This window comes from Lipotes vexillifer, unplaced genomic scaffold (genome assembly GCF_000442215.2).
Source record: "Lipotes vexillifer unplaced genomic scaffold, Lipotes_vexillifer_v1.1 scaffold402, whole genome shotgun sequence".
In the NCBI taxonomy this organism is placed as follows: Eukaryota; Metazoa; Chordata; class Mammalia; order Artiodactyla; family Lipotidae; genus Lipotes; species Lipotes vexillifer.
Window position 1 is genome coordinate 3,779,240 of NW_006798409.1, and position 9,882 is coordinate 3,789,121.

Consider the following 9,882-nt stretch of genomic DNA (forward strand, 5'->3'; position numbering starts at 1 on the left):
GCAGGAATCTGTTGAAGGAAAAAAAAATTGATCTTAAAGAAATTTTTAAAGTGTGTCATGTTCCAAACACAAGATATTCTTTCCCCTTTCCCCCATCCCAGGATGCACTGAGAACTATCCTAACCACATAAACTCCTTGTGCTACACCAGACCAGGAAGTGACCAACAACAGGCCAAAGAGCCAAATCCAGCCTGCACGTGAGCTAGGAATGGCTTTACATGTTTAAATACATGAACAAAACAAAGAAAGAATATGCCACAGAGACTGTATATGGTCCACAAAGCCTAAAATATTTACTATCTGGCCTTTTACTGAAAGATTTGCTGACCTCGGACTATATAGAATGTATAGAGATATAATAAAAACTTATTTTTCTAAGAGAAAGAAATTGAGGATAAAGTCACAAAGACACTGCCTTTAAAAACCAAAGTAAGTCCACTATTCTTTTTCTCCCAGTTCTGTTCTCACCCTCAAACCCTCAGCCTTTATACAAGAAAACATTTCAATGTAATGATAAGCACACATACACAACTGCAGAAGACCACAACTTCTGATACAAGAAGTACAACTACCTATTTATACACCCAGAAAAAGCTCAACACCATTAAGCATTAAGAAAGACAGGGTGTATGGAAGGACTCCTCTGTGGCTCAGTGGTTAAGATTCCACGCTCCCGATTCAGGGCACCTGGGTTCAGGGAACCAGACCCCACAGGCATGCTGCAACTAAGACTTCACCACAACTAAGGAGCTGGCAAGGCGCAACTAAGGAGCACGCCTGCTGCAACTAAGACCTGGCCCAACCAAATAAATAAAATAAAATATATATATTAAAAAGAAGATTGGGGTATGGATTAAGAGATAAAAACTACTATGTATAAAATAGATATGGGCTTCCCTGGTGGCGCAGAGATTAAGAATCCGCCTGCCAATGCAGGGGACACGGCTTCAAGCCCTGGCCAGGGAAGATCCCACATGCCGCGGAGCAACTAAGCCCATGCACTACAACTACTGACCTGAGCTCTATAGCCCTCGAGCCACAACTACTGAGCCCACGTGCTGCAACTACTGAAGCCCACGCACCTAGAGGCCATGTTCCGCAACAGGAGAAGCCACTGCAATGAGAAGGCAACACACCGCAACAAAGAGTAGCCCCCGCTCACTGCAACTAGAGAAAGCCCGTGCACAGCAACGAAGACCCAACACAGCCATAAATAAACAAATAGATGCATAAATAAATAAATGCATAAATAAATAATAAATGCAACAAGGCCATATTGTATAGCACAGGAAATTATAGCCATTATTTTGTAATAACTTTTATTGGAGTATTATCTGTAAGAATCTGAATCACTATGTTGTACACCTGAAACTAATATAATATTGTAAATCAACCGTACACTATGGTTGAAGGGTCAACACTACAGCTTTGGTCCAGGTTAGTACTACCATGTGGCTCCCTGGGTCTTCCTATGAACTTTTCCTTGACTGTCTACCTAACAATAAGATTCTTTTTTTTTTTTTTTAATGCGGTACACGGGCCTCTCACTGTTGTGGCCTCTCCTGTGGCGGAGCACAGGCTCCGGACACGCAGGCTCAGTGGCCACGGCCCATGGGCCCAGCCGCTCCACGGCATGTGGGATCCTCCCAGACCAGGGCACGAACCCGTGTCCCCTGCATCAGCAGGTGGACTCTCAACCACTGCGCCACCAGGGAAGCCCAACAATAAGATTCTTAAAAGAATATCTGGGCTTCCCTGGTGGCGCAGTGGTTGAGAGTCCGCCTGCCGATGCAGGGGATACGGGTTCGTGCCCCGGCGAGGACATTTCTCCAGCAACCCTCCCCTCTACCTCCTGCACCAGAGGTGGGTAATCCAGCTGGCCTCTGTTTCGCTATGGACCATAAGGTAAGAATGAGTTTTACATTTTTTTAATTGTTGGGGAACAAAACTTAAAAAAAAAAAAAAAAGAATATCTGCCTTTCCTCAGAAGATGCCCACCTGAATAATAAAATTGAGAAGTTTGAGTGAAGTTGTGGGTTAGAAGTCAGTATGGGGAAAGAGGGTAAGAAGGGGTACAAGAAGAGAAGAGAAATGTGAACTGAATGAACCAGACTGCTTCAATTTGTTATGTAACTCCTAAGCTCCCACGTACCGAAAAAAAAAAATTGAGTATTAAATTAATCACAACACAATACAAGACACAGCTATAAAATGGAAGGCCTAATTACCCGAGGGATTGCTTCCGGTTGTCTGATCCTGAATTTTTCCTTGTCTCTTTAAAAAAAAAAAAAAAAGAGGAGAAAAGAAAAATGTATTTAAATTTACTTCATTATGAGTTTTCAATTCTGTTTTCGAATGACATACTTGCCATTTTACTACTAAGTCAATAAGATAGGTACAGTGAACTGTGCTTCAATTTCATTATAGTCAGTGGTAAGGCCTCAGGCAGGGAAGTACTTTCCACCTCTTATCTCAGCAACACCCTAATGTCTTCCACTCCTGCTACTGGATTTATCTTTAAGAACAGTGCACTATAAATCAAAACCACCCAGAAGATCTCCATCAACTCAGCCTTCCGTGTGCAGTACATAAGCCTAATGTTCACCATGGTTCACTATCGTTCCCCAGCTTCTCTCTCCCACCTATATTTTCCATTATCCCCATTCATATATTTACTGTAGTTAAGCTGAACAAACCATTGCTTCCTACCCAACAAATCCTACCTTTCCTTCAAGCCCTATTACAAAAATGCCCTTCATGAATTTTCCTGACCCATTTCCCCATCCCCAACCAGAAGTAATTTCTCCTTATGGGGTTCCTCACGGGACTGGATCATGCCTTTTACGGGAGTCGTCAACTTCAAATTGGTAATACACACATCTCACTTTCCCCGTTAGACCACGAGCTCGTATAAGGGCAGTATTCACTTTTGATTCACTGGTGTGTAGTCCAAAAGAACAAAACTATACTGTATATTCAAAGTATCTTGTAGAGAGGACAGCAATAAACAGCAGGTACTCACAGTATAAACTTTAAAAGCACTTGATATTATGCACTCCACATCGTATCTTTTTTTGTGGAGTCCTAATCTTTTTTGGCTATACTGCTTTATCTTGGAGAAGTATCAGCTAATGCTGCAGACACACCACTGTTGATGATCTGGGTATTATATTCCCACCATACACTAATATAACACTCACTTCTTTTTGTAGGTTTTTTCGTAAGTGGGATGCACCAAATCTTCATCTTCAGGTTCTTCTGGAACATCACAATTTCTAGTCAGAAAAATCACATGGGAATAACACGTCACCAGCGCCTATTCATACACCTTGAACAGTACTTTCTGCCTTTCCAAAAAGGCTACTACCAACTATATGGTACCTGAACTGTGGGTCAGGGTTATTGGAGCAATACCATTTTTCTGGAAGTTGATCTATCCCATCTGGTAATTTTCGCCACTTTAGACAGGTGTCACATTGAACCCATGTCTGATCAGGACGTTTCCTGTAACAAAATAGCAACTAAATATTAGCATGGAAATATGGATCTAAGTACTTCACTAGACTTTCCACATCATTTCTACCACAAAATGCCCCATTATTTAATTTTGTCCCTGAAAATTCCGGAACATTTGACAGTGAGTTAAGATTTTAAAAACAACAATTTTGGCTACTACTGAAGGTTAAAAGTGACAAACCAATTTAAACAAAGTGACTTAGTCTTGTTTAATAGCATACTATTACATTTTTTCTATAATAAAAACTAAAAAACTTAGAAAATGTCTTGCCCTGAAATTTATGTTAAGTTAGCGTCTGCAGTGTCAAATCTAATATACTTATTAGCACAATAAACCATTCAAAGTACAGAAAATAGGCAAGTTGTATTACTGTAATTTAAGCAATTTTTATAACTGTATTACATTTTACCCTCTATTATATATAGCACATCTCTGAATAACTTAAATGTATATATTCTTTTAGTTTATAAAAGGCTTTCGAGTTGTGGGATTTATTTCTTACTATGGATTAGATTCAAAAGTTTATGAACACTGTAGAATCACCATGCCCTCCAATATCACATCTTGATACTATAGTCACTTATTATTTTTTAAATGTACTTACTGTATATCTTCAACCAGAAAAGTCAGAGGATATTCTGCATTTTTCTTCACTTTCATTTCATTCCAGTAATCATTGAGCTTATCTCCTAGTGCTGTTATTGTAAGCCTTAAAAAAAAGTAAATTATAAAATCAATTCAAGAAAAAAAAAGATAAAGATTAAATCTTTGACAAACAGAGAAAGAATAAACAACCTGGTACTGATCATGTGAACACGGGGGGGAGGGACCTCCAAAAGGCAGTTAAGAAAACCTAAAGTAATGGCAATTTTCTCTAAGGATGTAGATAAGTTCATAGAACAGAGACAGGACCATCTAGGAATAAGACGGACAATACTAACACTTTGGGTCCTCTGTTGAGGAAGTGTGTTGCAGACCAGCTACTGGGAAAACCACAGGCTCTCTGAATTTCACCCCAACCAACAAACTTACAAGCTTCAATGCAAACCAGAATGCAGCTGTTTGCTTTATAGAAGTATGCAACCATTACCAGCAAGTATAATTCAAAATAGCTTCTGTCCCACAATTAAGACTTTCACTTTTCCCACAATAAAGTGTCAGTAAAAAAGCAAATCAAAAAAAAAAAAAAAGCAAATCAACAGGACTTACTGAGATAAACATGACTATGGCCACAATTGAATAATCATTTGTTAATGAGTTAAGTACCCACTGTGCCAGGAACTGTCTGCACACACAAGATACAGTCAGTGTAACAGCTTAAATTTAAAATAGACTTAATGTGATCCCTATCAAATTACCCATGATGTTTTTCACAGAACTAGAACAAATAATCCTAAAATTTATATGGAACCACGAAAGACCCAGAATTGCCAAAGCAATCCTGAAAAAAAAAAAAAAAGAAAAAAGCTGGAGGCATAACCCTTCTGGACTTCAGAAAATACTACAAGGCTACGGCAATCAAAACAGTGTGCTACTGGCACAAAAACAGACATATAGATCAATGGAACAGAATAGAAAGCCCAGAAATAAACTCACACACCTATAGTCAATTCATCTTTGACAAAGGAGTCAAGAATATACAATGGAGAAAAGACAGTCTCTTCAGCAAGTGGTGTTGGGAAAGCTGGACAGTCGCGTGTAAATCAATCAAGTTAGAACATTCCCTCACACCACACACAAAAATAAACTCAAAATGGCTTAAAGACTTAAATGTAAGATATGACACCATGAGACACCTAGAAGAGAACACAAGCAAAACACTGACATAAATTGTAGCAATGTTTTCTTAGGTCAGTCTCTCAAGGCAAGGGAAAAAAAAAAGCAAAAATAAACAAACGGGAAATGGGATCTAATCAAACTCACAAGCTTTTGCACAGCAAAGAAAACAAAAAGACAACCTATGGAATGTGAGAAAATATTTGCAAAGGATACAACTGCCAAGGGTTTAATTTCCAAAATATACAAACAGCGCATACAACTCCGTAACAAAAAAACGACCCAATCAAAACTTGGGCAGAAGATCTAAATATACATTTTCCCAAAGAAGACATACAGATGGCCAACAGGTACATGAAAAGATACTCATCATCACTAATTATCAGAGAAATGCAAATCAAAATGACAATGAGGCATGACCTCACGCCGGTCAGAATGGCCATCATCAAAAAGTCTACAAATAGGGCTTCCCTGGTGGCGCAGTGGTTGAGAGTCTGCCTGCCAATGCAGGGGACACGGGTTCGTGCCCCGGTCCGGGAAGATCCCACATGCTGCGGAGCGGCTGGGCCCGTGAGCCATGGCGGCTGAGACTGCGCGTCCCAAGCCTGTGCTCCGCAACGGGAGAGGCCACAACAGTGAGAGGCCCGCGTACCGCAAAAAGCAAAACAAAAACAAAAACAAACAAACAAACAAACAAAAAGTCTACAAATAATAAATGCTGGAGAGGGTGTGGAGAAGAGCAAACCCTCCTACACTGCTGCTGGGAATGTAAATTGGTGGAAGCACTGTGAAAAACAGTACGAGGTTCCTTAAAAAACTAAAAATAGAGTTACCATATGATCCAGCAACACCACTCCTGGGCATATATCTGGAGAAACCTATAATTCATAAAGATAGGGCTTCCCTGGTGGCTCAGTGGTTAAGAATCCACCTGCCAATGCTGGGGACACGGGTTTGAGCCCCGGTCAGGGAAGATCCCACATGCCATGGAGCAACTAAGCCCGTGCACCACAACTACTGAGCCCACATGCCACAACTACTGAAGCCTGCACGCCTACAGCCTGCGCTCGGCAACAAGAGAAGCCACCGCAATGAGAAGCCCGCACACCGCAGAGTAGCCCCCGCTCGCCGCAACTAGAGAAAGCCCGCACGCAGCAACGAAGACCCAACGCAGCCAAAGATAAATAAATAAAATAAATTAAAAAACAAAAAGATATATGCACCTGGGGCTTCCCTGGCAGTCCAGTGGTTAAGACTCTGTGTTCCCAATGTAGGGTGCATGAGTTTGATCCCTGGTCAGGGAACAAAGATCCCACATGCCACATGGCACAGCAAGGGGTGAGGGGGGAAAAACGATACATGCACCCCACATGTGCAGCACTATTTACAACAGCCAAGACATGGAAGTAACCTAAATGTTCATCGACAGAATAATGGATAAAGAAGATGTGGTGTATACATCAATACATACAATGGAATATTACTCAGCCATAAAAGAATGAAATAGTACCATCAGCAGCAATATGGATGGATTTAGAGATTATGATACTAAGTGAAGTAAGTCAGACAAAGACAAACATTATATATCATTTAAATGTGGAACCTAAAAAATAGTACAAACTTATTACAAAACAGAAACAGACTCACAGACTTTGAAAACAAATTTAAGGTTACCAAAGGGGAAGGGGGGTGGGGAGGCATAAATTGAGAGTATGGGATTAACAGATGCATACTACTATATATAAAACGAACAACAAGGATTTACTGTACAGCACAGGGAACTATTTCAATATCTTATAATAAACTATGATGGAAAAGAATAAAAAAAGAATTATGGACATACATATATACATATAACCAAATCACTATGCTGTATACTTGAAACTAACATAACATTGTAAATCAAGTATACACTTCAATAGAGTAAATAAAGCTTTTAAAAATTGAGACTCGGGCTTCCCTGGCGACGCAGTGGTTAAGAATCCGCCTGCCAGTGCAGGGAACACGGGTTCGAGCTCTGGGCAGGGAAGATCTCACATGCTGCGGAGCAACTAAGCCCGTGCGCCACAACTACTGAAGCCCGCGAGCCTAGAGCCTGTGCTCCGCAACAAGAGAAGCCACAATGAAAAGCCTGCGCACCGCAAAGAAGAGTAGCCTCCGCTCGCCGCATCTAGAAAACGCCCATGCGCAGCAACAAAGACCCAACGCAGCCAAAAAATAAATTAATTAAAAAAATTTTTTAAATAAATAAAAATCAAGATTTGAAATTCTGTACTGACAGGTTAATATTAGACATATCTATCCCCATTCATTATCTCTATTTTTCCCCACCAGGAAGCCCCACTATAACAACATATAAACATCCGAATAAGAATGTATCATCTCCCCTCCCAAACATGGTTCACCTTTCATATCACTTTTTCAGTTCTTCCTCATCTCCTTTTCTTATCACCTCTATTCCTCAACCCATGAGACTGCACCCATTTCTGTTGAAAATATACCTATAGGAGTAGAACTGCGGGGTCATAGGGGTGGGCACTGATGTTCACCTTTACTCAATACAGTCTAATAACTTTCAAAAATGATCAACAATTCTCACACCCAACAGTACGTACAGGAGTTCCAACTGCCCTACATCTTACCAACATTTGCTATATCTTATTCATTTTAGATAATTTTTCCATTTTGATCTAATGTATCAATACTTTTGCATCTTGTTAAAAAAAACCCACCTAAATTAAAGGTTATGAAACTATTCTTGTTTTAATTTTGTTTTTGCCTTTCTCATTTAGGCTTAAAATCCATCTGCAATTGATTTTTTGCTTCATGTAAGAGGGAGAAGTTAACGTTCATTTTGTTCATACAGGTATTAGCTGAACCATCATTTTTAGAAAGATGATCATTTTCCTACTACACCTTCATCATAAATCAGCTGACCATATGTATAAAAAGCAGGGATTTGTTTCTGGCTTCTCTATTCTATTTCACTAGACTATTTTTTCATTAATACCACACTTTCACTACAGCTTTTTAAGTACTGATATTTAGTAGTATGAGTCCTCTTGATTTGTTGTTCTTTGTCTTAACTATCTTTGGTCTTCTGACTTTCCACATAAAGTTTAAATTAAGCCTATTAACATACACACATACCTGCTGGGATTTTTTTTTCACCTGGAATTATATTTAATTACTTTGGAGAAAAAAACGACATTTTATAATATTCAGCCTACCAACTCCTGAACCTGGTATACCTATTTATTCAGATTTGAAATTTCACTCCACAATGTTTTATAGTTTTTAGTGTGTTGAGGTCTTTGCATATTTTATTTACGCCAAAACACTTGCTTTTTTGATGTTATTATGTATAAAAATTTTTGAATCTCATGGTTGGTTTTTGTTTTTTGGCTGGTAAACAAACTTCTGAATACTTCTTACCTAGCAACCTTAGACTCTGTATTACACTGCAGATTATCTGGGACTTTCTATATACTTGATATTGTCACCTACAGAAAATTATTTATTCCTTTCCAACCCTTATACTTTCATTTCTTTCTTTTTTGCCTTATTTGTTCTGGTTATTTCCTCAAGAACAATGGTGAACAATGGTGAATAACCTTATCTTACTCCCACTCTTAAGGGGAAAGCTGTCAATAATTCACCATTAGGAACTGCTGTTTTTTTGCTAAATAGTCAGTATTGCTAATATGCCCTTTCTATTAATGGTTTTGTAAGAGTTCCCTTTTTTCCTACATCACAAATTGATACTGTGGTTTCTCAAGTGCTTTTTCTGTACCTATGAAAATAACCATGAGATTTTTCTTTAACATCAATGTGATGAATTACATTGAATTTTGAATAGTAAAAACCACCCATGCCATCTTGGAATACAATCCACTTGGGTTTTAAGTATTATTCTTTTTACAAGTTACTAAATGGTATCTGCTGTTTAATTAAGATTTTTATATCTTAATCATGAGAGACTGACACAAATTTTCTTTCTTGTAATGCATTCGTGAGTTCACTACTAGTTATGTGGTCTCTTAAAACCTTTAATGATTGTGTAAGCTGGTACCGCCACTTCCTTAAATGTTTGAAAGTATGTGGGAAATTTTTAATTTGATTCAGTTTGAAAGGAAGGTGCCCACATCATCTAAAATGGTCTAAAATTGTTCATGCTGCCCCTCTATGTTTTTCTGTCTGTAGATCTGTAGTAATGTCCTCCTTTTCATTTCTGATATTGATGATTATTGTTTTCTCTTTTTCCTTAGTCTTGCCAGATGCTTACAGACTTTGTTAATCTTACCAAAAAACAAACTTTGGGCTTTTGATTGTGTCAATTATCAACTTATTGTCTTCCAGTTCCAAACAGGGTTTTTGGGGGTTCAGTTTTGTGATAATGGAGCTTGATCCTGTAAACATTCATCCTTTGCCAGCCTGAGGAATGTTACACTGGGTTAACGGGGCAATGAACCTACCAGGTGAGAGCAGCAAGACACATGGCCTTCAGGTCTGGTGCTTCATTATTATTTGGCTGGAGCCCCATGGCCTCCTAAAGGAGCTCCAGCTGTGCTTTCAGGCCACGCTCTTC

The 9,882-nt window shown here is 39.0% G+C and overlaps 1 protein-coding gene across 1 annotated transcript in view; it reads right to left on the reverse strand.

The window, feature by feature from the left end:
- The window catches only part of MORC3 (MORC family CW-type zinc finger 3), a 41,367-nt gene that overhangs the window by 9,132 nt on the left and 22,353 nt on the right, over positions 1-9,882 (reverse strand). Inside the window, exons 10-13 of the mRNA XM_007470497.1 lie at positions 4,123-4,227; positions 3,383-3,505; positions 3,202-3,276; positions 2,226-2,275 (exon numbers count right to left, since the gene is read on the reverse strand). Coding sequence (XP_007470559.1) covers positions 2,226-2,275; positions 3,202-3,276; positions 3,383-3,505; positions 4,123-4,227 — 353 coding nt within the window. The remainder of the gene's footprint in view (positions 1-2,225; positions 2,276-3,201; positions 3,277-3,382; positions 3,506-4,122; positions 4,228-9,882) is intronic.